The sequence below is a fragment of the Misgurnus anguillicaudatus genome, chromosome 18 (genome assembly GCF_027580225.2).
Source record: "Misgurnus anguillicaudatus chromosome 18, ASM2758022v2, whole genome shotgun sequence".
Classification (NCBI taxonomy): Eukaryota; Metazoa; Chordata; class Actinopteri; order Cypriniformes; family Cobitidae; genus Misgurnus; species Misgurnus anguillicaudatus.
Genome location: NC_073354.2, coordinates 23,185,403 through 23,207,251, shown reverse-complemented (window position 1 = coordinate 23,207,251; position 21,849 = coordinate 23,185,403). Strand labels below are relative to the sequence as shown.

Sequence of the window (21,849 nt, the reverse complement as noted above, 5' to 3'; positions counted from 1 at the left end):
CTTATATATATATACAAACACTATTTCCAAATAACAACAAATTTAAAATTGACTCAAAAAATGGCGATGTACTATTGTGCACTAAAACTATTTATTATGTGGCCAAGCACACATGTGGTTCATGTTGGTGATGTGCTCCTCCCCCTCGGCGCTGATGCTGTGCGGCGGAACATCGCACACGCTTGGTATGGCGGACGGACTTCCCTACGTCTAAATAAAAACGCAGCTCTCCGGAGAAATATATTAATCAACATAACCGGACAACAATTCATTTCGTATCTAGAGAAATCCGAGTCATTCTGGTCGAAGTGAAATTAGACTGGTAAGTGTCCGAGGGTTATTTGGAGTAAAGTGCAGCTTCTTGGAGAGGGAGAGTCTCTTCCTTCTCCGCCATTTTGTGACAGCGATAAACTGCTCCAACAACGCGCCGGCACATTTTCATTCCGCCAGTTCTTTTTGTTGTATTTTATTAAGGAGAAACTGAATTATATTTCATGTAAGCTTAATACCTTTCCATCAGGGATGATCATCTTAAATGACGGGTATATTCGATTCGCAGGTTTGTTTGCAGCGTAGAGTGTTTAGCAGGTCAACTCAGAGCAGGCGGGCTCGTTTTCTGTAATTATAGTGATTATGATTACGGCGTTTTTTTTGTCCAGTAATAAGCTAAGTTAAATTTTTGGAAGCTGCATATAAGATGCTTAACGTTAGTTGCATTTAAAAAATGGATAATTTTGGAGTTTACAATAAATCCTACGCTTGAGTGAAAAGCTTGTGCATTTTCCGGTTAGAGGAGCAGTTTTATTTTGCCAGTCAAACAACTGGTTTTCGTCCTTTCTGTTACAGTTTACGATAATCATCTTGAAAATGCACAAATACTTCGCTGGAGTTAATGCAAACTGGCCGAGTAATTTGACTAATGGCCTATATTTGCAATCAGTGTAGGCGCGTGAAATGCGCACAGTTTTCAGATATTTACTCCATGCCGTATTATGAAATGCTTATTTTCCCCATGTTATGTCAATATAAATGTATTTCTGTGTCTTGCAGAGATCAGAATGACCAATGAAGAACCTCTACCGAAGAAGGTGAGCTCATTTTCTTCTTCATATTTGATCATCATATCTGACTAATCTCAAGTTTGTCGTCTCTGTATTTGTATTTCTATTTCACGTGTTTATAGGTTCGCCTTAGTGAATCAGACATGAAGACACTGACTCGAGAGGAACTGTGTACTCGGTGTGTAAGGTTTCTGTTCATCAAAAGCATTGACGGTGTGCTTGTTGAATCTCTGCTGACTGAATGTTTGTTTTTTGTTTTGGGTTTAGGTGGAAGCAGCACGAAGCTTACGTCCAGATGCTTGAGGCAAAATATGCTGATTTAAATTGTAAGTATGCATATGGGTTCTTCTGAATGATTCATAGACATAGATGCTGAAACGAATGTTCAGTGTTTAGGCGAAGAAAACTGGATGTCTGTAAGTAATGCATCTATTTTATGTCGAAATGTCTGCAGCCAATGATGTGACGGGGTTGAAGGAGTCTGAGGAGAAGTTGAAGCAGCAACAGCAGGAGTCTGCACGCCGAGAAAACATTCTGGTTATGAGGCTTGCTACCAAGGAGCAGGAAATGCAAGAGTGTACAGTAAGTGTGAAATTCCTTTTTTTTTAAGTACTGCATTTATGGTCAGTTATCATAAAAGGAAGTGGGTAACAAGCGGTTGTTTTAGGAGTTCTATACATGACACCGTTTTTAATTTTCTTAAACTTTTTTTTCCCGTTTTAGCTGGTTGATTACACAACAGCAGGGTTTTAGGGCCTTTCACGAGTTCGCATTAACATGTAATCGATAGGGAATGAGAGAAAGCATATTTGGCGTACTGTCCGAGGAGAGGGCTCCGAGCTTGGAATTTTAGCCCGAACCCAGAGTACCCCCCCCCCCCCCCTTAACTGGGATGAATGAAACTAGATTTGAGTGAGGTGATGGGGTGGAGGAGGGATGCTGCAAAAAAGTCTGTCACAGGACAGAGGTGAGGGACTGCTATTTATAGGCACCTCTTTGCACTGATTGGTTGGATCACATGACCATGCTCCTCTTGAACTTGGTTAAATAAACTTGCAAACTTCTAAAACTGTTTTTTTTTTAAGGTGCAAGTTTGAAAAAACCATACTGATACTGTTATCAATTCTGTGTAAACTACAAAAGTTTACATTTGTGAAAACTGTAGAGCTGGGCAAAAAATTGCCTGCGATTTTTATGCATGTCTCATCTGTAAAGCTGGTTCGGTAATAAGTAGTAAATCGCCATCACCTGCTTTCAGATGGAGCGGCGTTTACTACACACACAGAGCTGAATTTCACAGAGAAGCCAGTCAAAATTGCCTTCATTACAGTGAAAAATCGCCTTCGATATTGTACTTGCAAGCCATCATATGACATTGCCATCTACTTGCCTGGCATATATAATACAGCCTTTTTAGTCGTTTTTTATGATTTTTTGTAAACTGGGATTGTTTTGACAAAGTTGTCCTCTTGTCTCTATGTGAAATTTAAAAAAAAAATACAATACATAACCAGTTTGCGCAAATTGATATCGCAAAATGGAAAATACGGCAAATGGAAATATTTCCCCAAGAACTCCCATATATCGCAAAAAAGTTTTTACGCTCGCTTGGTGGTTTTTCAGGCAATTCTGAAAAGTTGTATTTCGCAAAACTGCAATAAAAACCATTTAATCGCATTTTCAGCTCACCCGATGCATGCAAGTCACATAATTATTATTTGAAAAAAAATGTGGTATGTACTAAAACCTCCCAGAACCACTTCAATCCCTGTCTGCTCCCAAGTATAAGAGGCTTTTCTTGCCAATAATGTTTGGATAACACTCCTACATCTTTTAATTTAAAATTATATACCATTACCTCCTAAGAAACACCTATAGACGGTTTCAGCGCTAACAACATAAACATGCGGCTTTCGTGGTCATCACGTAACTTCCGGTAAACTCTGCAAAGAATAAATAACAACAAAGTCCTTGTAAAGTAGTTTATTTATATAACAAGCAAAATAAACAACACGTAGATTACATAGAAACCCAAAACATTTGTTATTGTCGACAAGGTATTTGTTTAAGAGGTCAGTTTCAGCAACTAGTCAGACCATTAAACAAACTGAGACCGGAAGTAAAGTTTGGACCAGCGTCATCGCACGTGTGCCTGATGAAATGGTCTATATGTTGCCGCTCCTAAGTATAAGTGGATTTCCTTGCCAATAATGTTTGGATGACACTCCTACATCTTTTAATTTAAAATTATATACCATTACCTCCTAAGAAACATCTATATGTTGCCGCTCCTAAGTATAAGTGGTTTTCCTTGCCAATAATGTTTGGATATAACACTCTTATATCTCCTTCGGTTAAAAATAATGTCTAGTGCGGTGGTAAACCTACAAACATCAGTCGACGTGATGTTTAAAATGAGGACAAAATACGTTTAGTCGTATATCAACAACTAAAAGCTGCTGTTGTCTTCCAGTCAAATGCATTGTCACATGTTGGTCATGCAAATTGTGCTGCAGTATTACTATCAGATGGGGTCTAATGGACACCGAAATGAGAATATTGTACTTTGCCACACTTGTACCACTCAACACGTCCAAAAGGAAACAAAGCAGAATTTAATCTTGACTTTAAGCAAATGCCTGTAGGATAGTGAATGAGCACAGCATCACACCTTTAAATGCAGCTGTGTCCCTTGTTATAAACTCGATCAGTGGTAAACCACATAATTTAAAACTCAAATCTTTCAACCTTGTACTCAGTCAGTTTGTTATTTCAGGCTACCCATTTAAGAATTCAGATACTGTTTTATAATACACTGCTTGCTGAGCTTAGTTTAGGGGTTGTTCAGCATATCGACGTGCCTTGTTTCTAAAACTCTGTATTATTCTCCAGACCCAAATCCAGTACCTGAAGCAAGTCCAGCAACCGAGTGCGGCTCAGCTGAGATCCTCCACGGTAGACCCAGCCATCAACTTATTTTTCCTCAAAATGAAGGCTGAACTGGAACAGACTAAAGACAAACTGGAGCAAGCCCAAAATGAACTGAGTGCCTGGAAATTTACACCTGATAGGTAAACTAAAATAACTCCCCCCTCCAAACAAAAAGTCAAGACTTTCCTGATTCACCCCCCACCTTGTCCTCTGCAGGAGTGCAGAAAATGGTGGGGGAAGACTGAAATGTTTTGCTCGCAACGAGACTCAGACTTTAAAGCCAAAACTCAAAAGACATTTTTCTTTTGTATTGTCCTGCTATTACACATACCATAATGTAAAGTCAGAACAAAGCACAGCAGTTTTGGTCAGGTGACACTTTCGTTTCAGCTCTCTCTCTCCCCACACCCCTTATGGTACAGAAGCCTGAAGGAATCGGGACTGTTCCTGAAGAGGTGGTCACCGTGGAAAAACGGCCCGACAGCTCATATTAGAAAGTTTCCTGTAACAAAAAGGCGGCCTATGAAAGACTTGAGCGCAGCGTTGGCTCTGGAGCTGACTGAACTGTAGTTTAACGATCACTTATTGAACATTTAAAACATGACATGGCCCTACTAAATGTGTTACAGAGGAATATGCCCCCATTTAAACTCCATAGAAACCTTGAGACTGGTTAAACATAGTATGTAACACAGGGAGGCGGGAGTATAGACTGATGCAATGAAATGGGGAGGAGTTAAGCACAATCATAAGACTTTGGGGGCCGATGTCTTTGTTACGATGTAAGACTTTGGGGGAGAAATCAGACTTTCTGATCTGCAAAGACTTTGGTATATGTTCATCTCACAGGTGCGACTTACGGTAGAGTGTCTTAACTTTTACTTTTTGTGTTCGTAATATCATACTTTGTTTTTGCTCTGGAAATGCACCTTGCATTTACAGCAGTGTGGTCAAAGTGATTTGAAATTGAAATTGGCTATTATTCTGCTGCAGATGCAAACATCAATGTTCTTTTCAATGTGAATGCCAATGTGTGTCAGAGGAAACTATTCAAGCTGTTTAAATGTCTGTGTATGATGTTTTTGTACTCCTCGGTCAACTTTTTAATTGTCCAGTCACCCAGTAAAAATTTAAGAATTTATTTTCTTAAGCACATTTAGTTCCTTTGCAGGTATGTTGCTCAATATTTAGAGAGATATTCATTATAACAAATTGTTGCATTTAAAATCAGTTTTAGAGCTTTAATTTCATAAAACTTGGAAAACTGCTTGGTTTGGGCCATTTCAGCTTTTTGCATTGCTAATGTTTAAAAAATTCTGCTTAAGGGAAGATCAGTCATTGCATTGAGGGTTAGACTAACACAGAAACCAGTGAGAGCCAGTTTATTCTAGTAAATAGTCCACATTTGACCTCACTTTAATATTTCAACATGAATGTTTCTTTAGTAATTGCTCAGAATCGGTTCCAAGTCACTTTAAGAGGTTCGTAGTGTATTTGGCACCGAAGCACAGGTGACTATTAAATGTTGAATTGCAGCGGCTCAGTCCAATTTACAGTGGTGCTGTAAAAGGGGTGCATTTAAATAATAAATTCACTATAATGCAGATTGAACTATAGGTTATATCACAGGTATAAATTGCACACTGTGGGAAAACTTTAAAGTTAAAATTTCATCTACTGTGAATTGTATAGCAGCAGACGCATTAATTTTAATGCCACAAGTGATGCATTTTTTTTGTGTGTGTAATGCATGGTTTTAGTTAAGCTTTAATTTAAAAAAGGTAGGTATTGGAATTTGTTAACTGTGTGTTTTTATTAGATAGATCTGTTAACCTTTCTGCTTTTAGATCTTTGTTTACAACTCAATGGTCTATTGAAATACTGCCACTCTAGATGTTTTTTTAGATGTATTACATTGGTGTAATTGTTCACCTATCTCTTTCTAGAATTGTTGGATCTGTTAAGTTGTCATTTCTCAACAAAACTTACAATTGAACACCATTGTGTACATTTTTCACGGTGCATATGTTTTTTTTGGGCAGTGGCCACTTGTGTTGACCCTGTGGCCATGTTCATGATGTGATGTTAGACTTGTTTCCCTTGCAGCCAGACTGGTAAGAAGCTGATGGCGAAGTGTCGCATGCTGATCCAGGAGAATCAGGAGTTGGGCAGACAGCTGTCTCAGGGGCGCATCGCCCAGCTGGAGGCTGAGCTCGCCTTGCAGAAGAAATACAGCGAGGAGCTCAAGAGCAGCCAAGATGGTAAGCTAAAGTCTTTTTTTCATGGTTTCATCTGCTTCAAGTGCTTAGAAAAATTACCTCATCTCACTTACTTTTTTACCTGTGCACGGTCCAGAACTGAATGACTTCATTATTCAGCTGGATGAGGAGGTGGAAGGCATGCAGAGCACTATCTTGGTACTTCAGCAGCAGCTGAAGGAATCCAGACAGCAGTTGTCTCAGATGTCCCAGACCCAGGGAACTTCTAGCGGAGCTGGTCCAAGCAAACCTTCCCCTTCGGCCGCCTCTGAACCTTCTCTTCAAAGTGAAGCAGCAAACACCTCTAGTTCAGCTGTGGGGAAAGACTGCGGAAGAGTATCCAACGGACCCTCCAATGGTAACTCGTCTCAAAGGGGTGCATCCGGGTCCAGTCTGTACAGGGAAGCAAGCAGTGCAGATGAAGATTACCCACCATCACCCTCTGTTTCCACCCCCACCCATGGTGGTACATCAAAACTTTCCCACCACTCGGAAGATGCATTAAGCCAGAGGGGCGGAGAAGGGTATGTGACTCAGCTAAGCGCAGGCTATGAGAGCGTGGACTCACCTACAGGCAGCGAGACGTCAGTGACCCAGCACTCGAACGATACAGACTCCAATGCTGACTCCCATGAGGCCGCTGCTGTCTCCAAAGGCAGTAGGACTGCGGGTATGCGGCACAGCTCTCAGAACGGCCTGGACTCGAGTGCAGCAACGGTTGCCACCAAAACCTCCAATGCCTCCACGGGGTCTGTTTTGTAACATTCTTACAATTTCAGTGTTTCGTTTTTTACGTAACTCACGACGAACAAGAAATTCACTTGAGGCCAGTTTGTTCTTGTTTGTGAATCAGTCAAATGCATCTTTTTGTTCGACGTCCCATCATAACCCATTTCAGTGCATTTGCGAACATGCTCAAAGCCAATTACGTTTATTAAATAAGCAACATTAAAATAAGTTTGTATATCTGATTTTTTATAAGTGATTTTTAAACCATTTTTCCTCTTCAGAGTCTGTTGAAATAACACGAACACCACTGATTCTGTACTGTTTATTTGCTCACTCGCTGGAAGCAGAAATCCTTTAGCTATGTGTGCTGTATCATAATGCTCTGTCAAGTCTTGAAGCTGCAAGTTCGGAGAGTCCTTAGTTTCCTGATGTTGCCTTTTTTGTTACTCTACATGACGGGAAAACATTTTTGTTTCACTTGTGTGTAGTTTGAGATGTATCTTGTTCAATTCAGTTAAATTCAATCCTTTTCATGTACTGACCAAATATCAATAAAGAGTTTTAATATGACACCAACTTTCTTTCAATATTCTGCTTTTGAATTAATGAAAATGAGTGGCTTTATCAAAAGCTGTTCTTTCAGTATGTTAATTGTGCATGTACATAGTATTGAAATCATATTTGGTATATAAGCCATGTGCGAACCATGTTGTATTTGATGTAGATAAGAAGTGGTACTCTGCAAATAAAGTATTGGGATACGTTGATAAATGTTGCCTGTTTGTTAGCCTTCCAAACCAGTAGTCGGCGCTATTCTTAAATAAAACTAATACATGTGCGTGTCTGGATCTCTGATGCTTCCGTGCTTGCTTTTTTGCTTCCGTGCTTACATTATCAAATGAATGAGGCAGCATGACGTAGGAAGCTTCGCGGAGCAACCAGCACATATATATCCAGCCCACCGGACATAACAAGGAACCTGCAGAGAAAACCAGTTTTACAGCAAGGATGAACACCGATACCATTGTTATTGTTTCTGCCGCAAGGACTCCTATAGGTAATATAATGTTTCGTATCATTATTCTGTTTTCTATTCGAATCACCTTCCGGTTCGGTTTGTCGTATTATTCTGCAGCATAGTTGACAGATTAGACTAAATTACTTCTTTAATAATACATTTATTATATTAACCAAATACCATGCGCGATAAAGTTGACAAAATCAAGCACGTCTTCATTCAATATGTAGGTTTTTGTCGTCTAAACAGGTGTAGTTTTATTTGTATTTGCCAATGCTAGACTGTAGGTACGGACACGACCCGATAGACTTGTACTGTGATGAGGGGAGATCTGCTCTGATTGGTTGCCTGGCGTTCTCCCCGGTGTTCCCTTCCTCTTATTGGTTTATTTATCGTTGCGCCATGACCTGAGAAATGTTGTGATTGGCCATTCAGTCAAATCTTATCTATGAATGTATGAATATTTATCTTTTTATTATTAATAAATAAATACATGTTATTATCAATAATTTGAAATTCATGCGTGGAAATAAAATATTAATATTACATTTAAAAATAAGATTAAATAAAATATAATTATTTTAATTAATAAAATAAAATATAATTTATATATTTATACTGCAATGCAGTGTTTGCTTTGCCATCTGATTGTGTCTGTTTTCCACTTTTGAATACTATTAATTATTTTCATCATGAAAGAAGACGTATAGATAGCAATATTTGCTTCTGTTATTCACAGGGTCTTTCAATGGAGTTCTTAGTAGTGTACCCCTCCATGATCTTGGGACAGTAGTCATTAAAGATGTACTAAAGAGGGCGAATTTAAAGCCAGAAGAGGTCTCAGAGGTCATCATGGGACATGTTCTCACTGCAGGTCATGTTCAACAGCATACAACTCTTTAAAAGCAATATTCGCAACTTTGCAAGACAATGAAATATAAGGCAGCAAGTCCAGTCGCTTTCCATTGTGTTCACTTCTTTTGTTTGTACACTATTGAGGTCATGGACAGAACCCTGCCCGACAGGCAAGCGTTGGAGCTGGTATTCCATATTCCGTGCCGGCGTGGAGCTGTCAGATGGTGTGTGGATCTGGCCTGAAGTCTGTCTGTCTTGGAGCTCAGTCTATCATGACAGGAGAATCCACAATAGTAGTAGCAGGAGGCATGGAGAACATGAGTCGGGTAAGATGCCTGATGCTAATATATTATGGAATATTTTTGTAATAGGTAATTTAGGTGTCTAGGGATAAGAATGCAGCAATTTTTCCCAACAGGCTCCTCACATACTGCATATGAGGTCAGGGGTGAAGATGGGAGATGCTGCTCTGCAGGATTCTATATTGGTTGATGGACTCACAGATGCGTTTCACAATTACCACATGGGCATCACAGGTAATCTCTTAAATCTGCATACTTTTAGTGTATCCTCTAATAATAGGGTAATTGTTGTAGTTTTGTTTGCTCTTTTGTTTTTGTGTTTTAGCCGAAAATGTGGCCAAGCAGTGGGGTGTGTCCCGTGAAGCGCAGGACCAGTTTGCTGTGACATCACAGAACAGGACCGAAGCAGCACAGAAGGCCGGACATTTTGACCAGGAGATCGTGCCGGTCGTTGTTCCCTCTAGGAAAGGCGAGAGGGTTTTTGTGTTTATTTTTCTAGTTTTCGAGTATATAAATACCTTATATGGTGGAGACAGGTGGTCTTTTTTGTTTCAGGTCCAGTTGAAGTGAAAGTCGATGAGTTTCCTCGGCATGGAAGTAATATTGATGCTATGTCTAAGCTAAAGCCCTATTTTATAAAGGACGGTTCTGGTACAGTAACACCTGCCAATGCATCAGGTAAATGCATGCATCCTTGATACAAAGTAATGACATATCTTAAACAGGCTTTTTCACTAAATTTAACTCTGTATATAGTAATTTAGAAATGCTAAAAAACTTGTTTATAGAAGTGCTGTTGTTTTGCAATACTGTTTCTTCTGTGTATTACACTCATTCATTTAATGTAGGCAAGATACTTGTGTATGTCCCATAATGTTATTGGTTTTGTTTAATAGGGATAAATGATGGAGCCGCAGCTACTGTTCTCATGAGCCAATCAGAGGCTCAGAGGCGGGGCTTAAAACCAATGGCACGGATCACATCCTGGGCTCAGGTTGGCCTTGACCCCTCAGTCATGGGCACAGGGCCAATTTCTGCTATTAGGAAAGCTGTAAGTGTCTGTACAAGGGGACATTTCACGGGACTTTTTTAAGATGTAAAATAAATCTTTGGTGTCCCCAGAGTACGTATGTGAAGTTTTAGCTCAAAATACCATATAGATAATTTACTATAGCATGTTAAAATTGCCATTTTGTAGGTGTAAGCAAAAATGTACAGTTTTAGGTAAACTTTAAAATCCTTAAAGTGTCCTTTAAAATTCAAATGAGTTGATCTCTGCACTAAATGGCAGTGGCGTGGTTGGATAGTGCAGATTAAGGGGCTGTATTATCCCCTTCTGACATCACAAGGGGAGCTAAATTTCAATGACCTGTTTATTCACATGCTTGCAGAGAATGGTTTACCAGAACTAAGTTACTGGGTTGATCTTTATCACATTTTTTAGGTTGACCGAAGCACTGGGGACCCAATTATAGCACTTAAACATGGAAAAAGTCAGATTTTTACGATATGTCCCCTTTAAGTGTCATTGCAGGATTTCATGCTACTTTGAGTTTAACTAGCACTGATTGTTTCTGGTTTCTCTTCATACATCTAACCAGATTGAGAAAGCAGGATGGAAGCTGGATGAAGTGGATCTGTTTGAGATAAATGAAGCTTTTGCTGCTCAGTCTATTGCAGTGGTACAGGAGCTCGGTCTAAACCGCGATAAGGTCTGTTTGTTGATTCCTCAACGTTATACATACTTTGCCCCATGCACCTTCATACAGCTTCATATTTACACAAACTGATGTTACCCGATAATATCTGCACCACAGTAACTAGAGATTAATATCATAGCCCCTGACTCTTTATTTACCTTTGCTTTCTCATGCTAGTTTTAGTTTTAAGTCACTGAATCACTAAAGGCAATAGGGGATTGGCATTGATATAGTATTTCAGATTAAAAGCAATTGAATTTTGATCAATTGGATATTAACATGAACATGACAGTCCTCCATGCCATCAAATGCACATAATCAGGTGATTATGTGATGAAACAAGTATTTTGAAATAATAAATATTGTTAAATGAACAAACAGCTTTAATTATTCAGCAAGTCTTTTATGATTTATAATTGAAATGGACATTGGCCTGAGATGTATTGAGATATTTTTTTGCATACTTTCATACTTTGTCATTTCCTACAGGTTAATGTGTGTGGAGGAGCTATTTCTCTTGGACATCCTCTTGGCATGTCCGGCTGTAGAGTGTTGGTGACCCTGCTGCATTCACTTCAGAGGACCGGGGGGAAGAAAGGGGTTGCATCCCTGTGTATAGGTGGTGGAATGGGGATTGCCATGTGTGTAGAAAGAGAGTAAAGACAGAGTAGCTCAGACCTTTGACTATACACCAACATGACCTACTGCAATTTTTTGCATGGTTCATGAAAGTCAACCAGCTTTGAAGACATTCCTTTTCCTTGTATTAATCGCCTATGGCTGCTGAACTAATCCTACCGGTACAGAAGAGCTTTTATTGAGATTAAACTGTGCAGGTCAATGTATTACATACTATACTATGTGATGTGAATCAGATTAGATTGTAAAGTGTAGTGAATAAACATTAGTGTTGTGTATTAATCCATAAGTCTTTTGAATTAAGTGAATGAGTGAAAATTGAACCCAGCATTAAAAGTAGACCCCGTCTATACTGTGCAATAGAAAACTGCCTTAGGAAATGTCAAACGTGCCAAAAGTCTTAAGCAGCCCCTATCCTGTGCTTCCAATAGACCGCCTTACTATAAATAGTGTACTTTAATGCTTTAATTATTGAGTTATACTCAGGGGGAAAGCTGTTTACATATATAACCCGTACTGTATTCATGCTCAATAAAGATTTTAATGAAGATCACCATTTAACTGTGTTGTATGTATCATAAACAGTTGAAAATAAAGTCAGTAGAGGGCGACAAATCTTACATTATTTACAATCGTCCCATCATCATTGGCCTGTGAAGTATCAAAGTATTGCAAAAGCATTAATAAAACATGCAATTTTAAATAACAATCAAACAATACATATTCTATACATTATAAACAAACACAAAAAATATCGTAGTATACTATACTTTAACCCTACTTAAAGTATAGTATAAATATTAAAGTGTAGTACTTTTTGATGTACGTGGGAATGTATACAAATATTTTACATTACAAATACCAGTAGCTGTTTATCATTCAAAACTAGGATTTATGGTTAAATTTAAATTTGATCGGTTACCATTCTCCAAATAACATTTCACCAATACAATTCCCATTTTAAACATTAAATCCAATATAATTATGCTTAAGGGATGGTAAATATAGTTCAGAACCGTCCAATAGGAAGTGTGTGCTCAGGAAGGTAATCGGATTACAGTTGTCTATAATGAAAAATCACACGAGCTTCAACTGTCCATCACTACAGTATAAATGCTTTCATTCATTTAGTGTTCAAAATGCCGCACTTTATCAATCGAGACCAGATATTTGCGCATCAAGTCCATCTGTTAGAGCATAAACTACGGGTGAGTTTGTTTTAATAACACAGTATTTATTACCTGAGTTTTAAACAGCGAGTGATCTAAAGTGTGTAGTATAGTTATTACACTGTGTTAATGTATGGACCTACAATTGTAAACAATAATGAACTGGCAAGCTCTGTATACTTTAATGTTAAGTGTCTACTACTACAGTTTACCAAAGCAGTTTACTGATAAGGGAGAGAATGTCTTTTTACCTTGTTGTCTATATAGGCCTACTCTGGATTTGATTTATGTTGTTATATTATTGTTGCATTATGTCTTTAATCGTAAGAATGTTATGATTTTAGGTTGTGCATCATCATCAGTAATATTATTAGCAATTATATTATATTATATTAATATTATGTGTTTTGCCTATAATGCACGGGTCTTCAACAGAGGGTCCAGGGCCCATTGGGTGTCTAGGGGTCCTCCAAATATTGTTTGAATTCAAAATATCATAGGCTATCAATAAAATTATGCAACAAATTCATTAAAAGGCTAATAATAAAAATTGGATTAAATGATAAAAAAACTTGATAAGATGAAGGTTCCCAATCTATTCAGTAAATTATGTGTTACTGTATGTAGTATGTTAACAGAATGTGTATATCAAAAATTATTATTTAAATATCTTTGAAACGTACACATCATAACATAGTTTATAAATCCAGTCTTAATTTGATACATGTATAGTACCCTGGGTTGGGTCCCATAGTCCTCCTCTTTATCCGTTATTGGCCTGATAAAGGTTGAAGACCTCTGCTATAATGTATTATAAAACTGGTAATTATTCAGTAACATTGTAGGTCATTACAATGTTCCCTAAGTACAAGAATTATATCATCCCTACATGGTAATGTCATGAACATGATAATGTCATCATAAGTTTTTGTAAGGGGCGATCTGACTATGTAAACAAGACAGCATTTTTGGACATTGCATCATAAAATAATACATTTATAGAGTCTAATGATGATGATTATATTATATTCCCAAATATAGCTGCAGATAATATTAAAGCTATAATTGATAGTGACCAGCTGAAGTTCACTTTAATGTATTATATCTCTCTTCCCATATAAAAAGACTGTATATTATAGTATTACTACACTTTGTTAATGCATAATATTCTGTAATAATATAGTAAATGCTAACAATTGTGTTACAATTCTCTAATGTTTAGAGTAAAGAGGAGCGCATTTTGGAGTTGAAAACAGAAAATGCTCTTCTTCATCTGAGACTCACTGAGGTATGGACTGATATAGCAAATTTAGTATAAAATCCATGTCACTAGACTAATGCAGGTCAGCATTGGAGGTTTGACCCGACAGATGGTTTTACTACATGATAAGTGGCTTGCAGACAGACGACAGGTGCTTGCCAGTTTCACCTCATTTCCTCACCTGATTATTTTCCTAACAATAGACCATTTGAAAACTGACTGGCTTTCATTAACAAATAGTAACATCATATCATAGTATCATGCCATTTACATCCAATATCATCACCTCAATAAATGATAATTATATATTATTTAAAAATAGCCTTTTCTAAATTTATTTATGTCCCTTATTATTTAGTGTTTGGGCAAACTTCGCCATGAGAGAAATGAGAACATCCATTTCCAAAGACAGAAGCAGCAGTGGAAAGTGCAAAAGTCTACACACATCGCTCTCTCCAAACTTCTGTCTGAAGTTCAGGTGATGGCATAAACCAAATCTTTCTATGTATTATTATTTGTCCCTCCATCATTATCACAGAATGAATGTCAAAATATTGTCTGGTTCTCTCAGGTGCTAAAAGAAGACTTGAAGGATGTCTTTACAATCTTCATGGGGTTTGCCAAAGAACTGGAGGATCAAAGCAGACAGCTGTTGGAATGTGTGGGCACTGCTAAAAATAGTATTCAGAATCACCAAAGTGATATTAAGAGTGAGTATTATATGTATAGATATTGTATCCTTATGCAGATACACTAATGATCTCATTTACTAATAATTGCCAGTTACTGTATTCACTTAGAAGTGGCACAGGCTCATGGGTATTCCTTACAAAATTTCATATTAAAGATTATGCTTAAAATTGTAAACTTAATTTCATGAATTTTGTTGGTGGATGTTAAATTAGTGTGATTTCTATAAAACTGTATATGCACACTTAGTGAATGAGACCTAGGACTGCCAACATATGGTAAAATAATGTAATATCCTGGATTATGAACCCATGTCTTCTCTGTTCCTTACGTCTCTGCTTCATGTTCACTCACCTTCTCTCCTATTTAATCTTCCATCTCATGCTCTTTCATTCTCTTTATTCTTTACCATCTGTCTCATCTCCCTTTGCTGTATCACAAAACAAAGCATGTTGTGACTGTAGTTATGTGATGTTGTATTTAGAGATAATCCACAGATCCCACTCCCTCCCAACGTCTCCTGTAGGAAAAGCTGGAGTCAGCAGGGACAGTAAGGTCATGTGCCTTGTGCGTCATCTGCACGCCATGGTTACAAGCCTCCCATAGGGTCTGGGGATCTTATCCCTTGTCATTTATACAGTTGTAACTGCAAAACAAATCCCTTCCCCATTATCTCTCAATATAAGTTATAGCATCTTTAAGTTGACATGGTTGTATTGAACAGGTGATTATTTTTCCTACTACAGTAAAAAAATCGCCCTGGGGCAGTAGCCTTTTGTACCTAAAGAGTTCATAATAGTACCTCAGATATGCATATTGGTACCAAATGTATACACATCTGTAGCTAAATGGTACATATTAGGAAAAATTTAAAGGATGTTGCACCAGTGACAGTTAGGGGCCATTTTTTTTCTGACATTGGGGGTGCAGCAATTTGGACATATTTGGAGGATACCAATTTTTTACAAAAATAGGCTGATACAAATTAAAATCAAAATTTATTTACAGTATTAGAATGAGGTATATAGATATTTTATTGTGGGATTATAACCGGACATGTTAGTTGGATGTATGAAGGCCTACATTATTACCACAGGCACATAAAATATATATTATTTGTGTCTTGTTTCCATGCTAGTTGATGATGTTCATGATTTATACTAAATCAATAATTTCCCAAAAACATTGTGTTTGCCAATTCATCATTGTATTTTCAAGCTAGCCTAAACTGTCCAGCTGCAAAGTCCCATGAAGAGATAAGTGACTAAATAAAGGCCATTCATTTGCCTTATCTGTTAGCGCAAAGTGAGCATCCCATTTGAGATAGCAAACGGTATCTCTCCTGATGCTTTTAAATACAACTTTTATATCTAATTGGTCCAAATCACTCTTAGATTGATCATGCACTGTTTTTTTAACTAAAACATGTTAATGCACATTTGTGATGATATTTTTGTATAGACCTGCAGGCTCAGGTAGCTGCACTTGAGCACTCTTTACAGCAGGAGCAGCAGAGGTGTGGAGAGGAGAGAGCGAGGAGACGAATGCTCCACAACACCTTAGTTGTAAGTATGCATTATGCATTTGGCAGATGCTTTTTCCTTACAGTGCATTCAAGGTATACATTACATTTATCAGTAGGTGTGTTCCCTGGGATTGAACCCATGACTTTCGCACTGATAAAGCAAAGACTACTATGGAACTCTATAAAAAATAAATGGTGCTAAATAGCACCAAAAGCTTGTTATCAGAACCATTTCTAGTGATATATAGCTCCTATATAGCACATATTAAGGACCATACGAGGTGATATTGCACCACTACAGCAGCACTTATAGTTCTACACAGGTGCTACAGAGGTGCTATGTGGAACTTAAAATGGTTCCCCTGTGAACCACTGATTACAGAATTTTCATTTTTGGGTGAACTATCCCTTTAATGTTACTACATAATCTGCAAACCACAGAATGTTTATTAAATAAATGTATTTGTTTCATTGTAAATTTTTCTCTTTCTCTTGTAGGAGTTGAGGGGTAATATAAGAGTTCACTGCAGGATCCGCCCAATTCTACCTTTTGATCACAGCCCAGGATCTCCCACAAACAATGGGTAGAGCATTTTAAAACATTTTGCCTGAAAGGCGATAAAATGCATGCATATTGCATCTTATGAAATCTTTTTATATTAAAACAAACATAACTTCTTTTAGGATTTAGGTTTATAAAGCAGTGTTTAAAGCAACATTCAGGAATGCCATTCAACATCGTATTTTTCTTTTAAGAGCCTCTTCATCTGAAGCAGTGGTCCAGGCCATCAATGATGTGAGTGAGTTGATTATTTTTTATCTTCATATGGAACTAGGGGTGGGCAATAAACCGGTAAAATTTGTCAACAGGTAGAGATTTTGGACTATCGTTTCTATCGATGTTACACGCCCACGTCACGTTGCTGTGCGCGTGGTCACGAAAACGTACTGTTTGTACACGTATTTAAGCACCGCAATTTTAAAACAAGTGATTTTAAGCCATTGAAACACAAACAACAGTGCTAGATGCGCGCACTGTTTCTGTGTGAGAGGAGCGCGCAAGTCACGCATACACTGCTTATTAAGCTCGTAAGCATTTTTGTCACTTTATTGGCTTAAATACTTAAATACACTTAAATACACATATGCGTCAAAATTCCCACCTTTGCAAGTATCCTCGAACACGACCATTTAGGGCTTAAAAGAAACAGCTAAAAGAGAAAATGCATGTGTAACAATATTTTGGATCTGGACTTTTGGACTTTTGTCTTAAAGGAGAAGTTACCTAATTTTGCTCCTATCTGTCACTCATGTTAACCATATATATACATATACATATATACATATATACATACATATATATTATAATGAAAGGTAGAAAAGAAAAGAAAAAAACGAGATTAAAGATTTTGGTCATATCGCCCACCCCTAATGGGATCTATAAAATTGTAATGGCCACCATCAACATGCCTAGTATTAAACCCAGCATCTTTACTTATGGATTAATCCTCTCTGTTTTACAGGATTCTGTTCTTGTGAACTGCACCAAAACCCCAAGTCCAGTAATGAACAAAATCTTTGAGTTTGAAAGGTATTTGGATACTGCACTTAATTTCTGTTTGAAACAACTACTGTAGGTGGCTGATGTAAAGTATCTAATATGATTTGGATTACAGAGTTCATGGTCCAGATGATGACCAGGAGAGAGTGTTTGAAGAAGTGAAACCCCTTGTAACGTCTCTGCTTGATGGGTGAGTATTCTGTTCAACAAATCAACAGGCAGGTTGGGTGTATTTGTGCTTTACAGATGTGCTTTTGACTTGAATCCTGTCCGAATCCAACATCTCTATTTCTCTTCCACAACCACTGTAGGAATTATGAACCACAGTGCACACTACCTGCTGTTTTTCAGGCTCTGTGCACCTTTATTATCGTTTCTGATTTTTTCCAACTTTTTATCAGAAAAATAAGAGCCGGGGGATTCAGGTTATGCTGGCAATGCATCTGTAGGGAAAAATAAATCAATGAATCTGATCCTAAAAACTGTTCAGAATGGCTGCTGTAGTAGTAGTGTCAAGTTTTTTAGTCCTCAGTTTAAAGGAAAACACCACAGTTTTTCAATATTTTACTACGTTCTTACCTCAGACGAATGAACCTTTTATTCAATGCATGCACTTAATCTTTGTACAGCGCATGATAAATGTTTTATTTAGCCTAGCCCCATTCATTCCTTAGGATCCAAACAGCAATGAATTTTGAAACCACCAAACACTTCCATGTTTTTCCTGTTTAGGGACTGTTACATGAGTGGTTGCACGGGTGGGTTTGGTGACACAGAATAAAACGTGGTGATTTTTTTGGGCGGATAGAAATGAGAGCTGTATTGTATGGCGGAGGAGCACTTAGTTTGCACCACTTCGACCTCGTGCGCAGTAATATTGACGGAAGTTTGAGCAAGAGGGGGAGTAGCGCTGAGAATGCTCCAAACGAAGTGCTCTTCCGCTATGCAATATAGTTCTCATTTTTTATCCACCCAAAAAATCGCCACATTTTATTTTGTGCAACCATACCTACTTGTGCAACCACTCATGTAACAGTCTTTAAATAGGGAAACATGAAATTGTTTGGTGGCCTCCAAATTCATCCTCGTTTGGATCCTAAGCAATGAATGGGGGTAGGTTAAATGCTAACACATTCACAACGTGCTGTACAAAGATTAAGTGCACGCATCGAAAAAAGACAGGTATGTATTCATTTGTCCAAGTTGAGGCAAGAACATAGCAAAACATTAAAAAACGGTGGTGTTTTCCTTTAATTAAAGGGAAAGTTCAACTAAAAATGAAAATTCTGTCATAACTCACCCTCATGTTGTTACAAACCTGTATGAATTTCTTTGTTCTTATGAACACAAAGGAGGATACTTTGAGGAATGTTTATAACCAAACCAACTATAAATTTCATCAAAAAGAAAATTCTGTTGTTCAGATGTTTCTCTTTTATGGCTAATGTCAGTTTGTGACATTGCTGAGACCTCATTCTGAATCTGTAATTGAGATATTTGTGGGTCTTTTTCTCAATAGAAATATCTGAGACTCAAAGACAAAAAGTTTCTATTTGCTCTCCATTTAATCTCATTGATGTCTAGGAGAAATAACTGAGATATTAAGGAGATTGTATGGGGCATGTCTTTCTCACGGGCAGGTTTATTGTATGCATCATGGCATACGGACAGACAGGCAGTGGGAAGACACATACAATGATCGGCTCTCAGTCTGAGGGCCTAACAGCAGCAGTGAAGGACTCTCAACAGGGCATCGTTCCAAAAGCAGCCAATGAACTCTTCAAGTAAACTCACATCACCTCTCAACTAAAGTTAGCAACAATATCACACACAGAATTTAATATTCAGCCTGTAGACTGTCTGTCTGTCTGTCTGTTTTGGTGGATGTTTCAGGCTGATCTCCGAGAAGCCTTCAGACATTCATACAGTGGAGATGTCTGTGGTGGAGGTCTATAATAATGAGGTTCTGGATCTGCTGGCCAGAGATGAAGATGGAGCTGCAGTTGGAGTAAAGAGAGAGGTTATCACCACCAGCACAGGCACAAGTGAAGTGCCCTGTTTAATATACGAGTGAGTGACAGCTTACACTTCTATGTTTAAATATAACATTCAAAGAGTATCTGGCTTGTTTATGTCTTTGAGGGGTAAATAAAGACATTTATATGTGTATGTACTGTAGCTTACATTTATCCTGTTTATGATTCATCTGCAGTCATCTATTTGTTTGTCTGCTTCTCTACTGTACTTTGAGCATTGATGGATCTCAATAAGCGCACATGACTATCATGTGTTTTTGTGGATCAGGCAGGTACGGAGTTCAGCAGAGGTTATGCGGCTGATCAACTCTGTGTTAAAACTAAGAGCTCACAGTCCCACCCTGGTGCACAGAGACTCTTCCAGATCTCATTTCATCGTCACTCTCACCGTCACCTCCAAAAGCCCCGATGCACTGACACTGGGTATGAAAGATCTTCTGATAGAAGCTAACATACTGCAAAACTTTTTTAAGTCTCACTTATTATCTTACTATCTGACACACACATACACAGTTAAGTGAGACTTTAAGTGTATTATCTAAAGGCGCACACACTCAAACGGTCATTTTTGCTCAACTCAATTTTCACCTATTTCCACTGGATTAGTTATCTTCACATACACACACACGTGTGTGTGTGTGTTCTTGCTACTCTAAAAAGAGAGCTTAATCCTCACTCCAAAGGTTTCTCACACAGTAGCACTTATAAAGCCACCATAAAACAGATTTATGTCTGTACCATAATACTTGTTGTTAGGCAAAAACAATTGAATTCTTATATTCTGGACTTTGTCTGACATATGTGCAGCGCGCAGACTACAGAGTGCAAGGCAGGACATCCGAAGGCTGTCTCAGAAGGAATGGTGGAGCCCGCGCTGCCGCAGGGCCGCCTCCTCTTTTACATCAAGCCCTGCCTCCTCGCCCCGCCACTCGCCTTGTCAGTCTCCGTGCCCATCTCCACGGCCCAGCATCACGCAGACTCCCCTCAAGACCAAGCTTCAGTTGGTAGACCTGGCCGGGAGTGAGTGCGTGGGTGAGTCTGAAGAATGCAATGTAAATTACAATACAATAAATCAATAATTCAGTTATCGGGATGTATAGATAATCAAATCAGTATTTTCTCCATACAACCCCTTGTTTAGGGATGTCAGGTGTGAGTGGTGCAGCTCTATGGGAGAGCTCCTGTATAAATCGCAGTCTGTCGGCTTTGTCTGATGTTTTGGGAGCTTTAGCCGAACAGCGACCCCACGTGCCTTATCGCAACAGCAAATTAACACATCTGCTGCAGGACGCCATAGGTATAAGTTTACCTTATTTATTTTGTCAGATTCTATGGCTAATACAGATAAAATGTATAACTTGAATGCACTGTACAGTAAGTTGTTTAGGATTAAAGGGTATGCCAAATGCATATATCTGAATATAATTAAGCATAGTAAGCATTGCATTTTTCCACCTATATCAGTGCTGCTCAAATTATGTGATATCCATAACACATATAAAAAAGGGCTACTATTCAAAACCGGTATCGTGTCTCCACTCCAGACCTTACCAGATCAATCATCCTACCTCTTTTTTTTTTTTTGTGCCACAGGAGGGGATGCTAAACTCCTGATAATGTTGTGTGTATCCCCCGATCAACGCTTTCTCACAGAGTCTCTTCAGTGTCTGGGGTTTGGTGCCAGGGCCAGACAGGTCCAGAGAGAACCACCACGCAGAAAGAACACAGCTTTGAAGATAAAGTAACCTGGAGAAGTAACCAACAGCCAGATGTATTTGATGCAAAAGGCCATGGAGGAGAATACTTATGCATTTTGATCATAAAATTATGTTAATAGGGTGCTTGAGTCATGTTGCAGTTATTTGTAATATAGTGAAATCTATGCACATACACTGCAAGGAATAATTTTCAAGAAAAGATTATTTTTGGTATTTTTGTCTTGTTTTCAGTGAAAGTGTCAAAAAATTCTTAAATTAAGATGACCCAAGAAGATAAGTTTTTGGACAGAAAATGTCAAGTTTGGGTGATTTTGTGCATATAAAACAAGCAAAAACAATCTGCCAGTGGGGTAAGCAAAAAAGTCTTGAACATTTTTCTTAAACAATAAATTCAAG

General features: G+C 38.2%; 3 protein-coding genes across 5 annotated transcripts; all 3 read left to right on the top strand.

The window, feature by feature from the left end:
- Positions 1–112: 112 nt before the first annotated feature.
- wtap (WT1 associated protein) lies at positions 113–7,549 on the top strand. Of its 3 annotated transcripts, none has more exons than XM_055185618.2 (8): positions 113–322; positions 1,051–1,088; positions 1,184–1,239; positions 1,329–1,387; positions 1,516–1,643; positions 3,954–4,132; positions 6,099–6,253; positions 6,348–7,549. In XM_055185618.2, exons 2-8 carry the CDS (start codon positions 1,059–1,061, stop codon positions 7,010–7,012), a joined length of 1,272 nt encoding a protein of 423 aa, XP_055041593.2. In that variant the 5' UTR covers positions 113–322; positions 1,051–1,058; the 3' UTR covers positions 7,013–7,549. The 3 variants fall into 3 exon arrangements, with proteins under 3 accessions (XP_055041593.2, XP_055041594.2, XP_055041592.2); XM_055185619.2 differs by lacking the exon at positions 113–322 and adding an exon at positions 400–496; XM_055185617.2 differs by lacking the exon at positions 113–322 and adding an exon at positions 537–559.
- Positions 7,550–7,866: 317 nt separating this feature from the next.
- On the top strand, positions 7,867–12,046 carry acat2 (acetyl-CoA acetyltransferase 2). Its single transcript, XM_055185620.2, has 9 exons — positions 7,867–8,036; positions 8,737–8,871; positions 8,997–9,178; positions 9,271–9,388; positions 9,480–9,623; positions 9,710–9,832; positions 10,051–10,205; positions 10,756–10,866; positions 11,344–12,046. The coding sequence occupies exons 1-9, from the start codon at positions 7,988–7,990 to the stop codon at positions 11,512–11,514; spliced, it is 1,188 nt and encodes a 395-aa protein (XP_055041595.2). The 5' UTR covers positions 7,867–7,987; the 3' UTR covers positions 11,515–12,046.
- A 469-nt stretch (positions 12,047–12,515) lies between these two features.
- Positions 12,516–21,646, top strand: kif25 (kinesin family member 25). Its single transcript, XM_055185622.2, has 15 exons — positions 12,516–12,701; positions 13,885–13,950; positions 14,282–14,401; positions 14,495–14,633; positions 16,075–16,178; positions 16,637–16,722; positions 16,895–16,934; positions 17,662–17,729; positions 17,815–17,889; positions 19,340–19,483; positions 19,593–19,769; positions 20,004–20,158; positions 20,543–20,767; positions 20,877–21,032; positions 21,329–21,646. The coding sequence occupies exons 1-15, from the start codon at positions 12,633–12,635 to the stop codon at positions 21,478–21,480; spliced, it is 1,776 nt and encodes a 591-aa protein (XP_055041597.2). The 5' UTR covers positions 12,516–12,632; the 3' UTR covers positions 21,481–21,646.
- Positions 21,647–21,849: the final 203 nt, after the last annotated feature.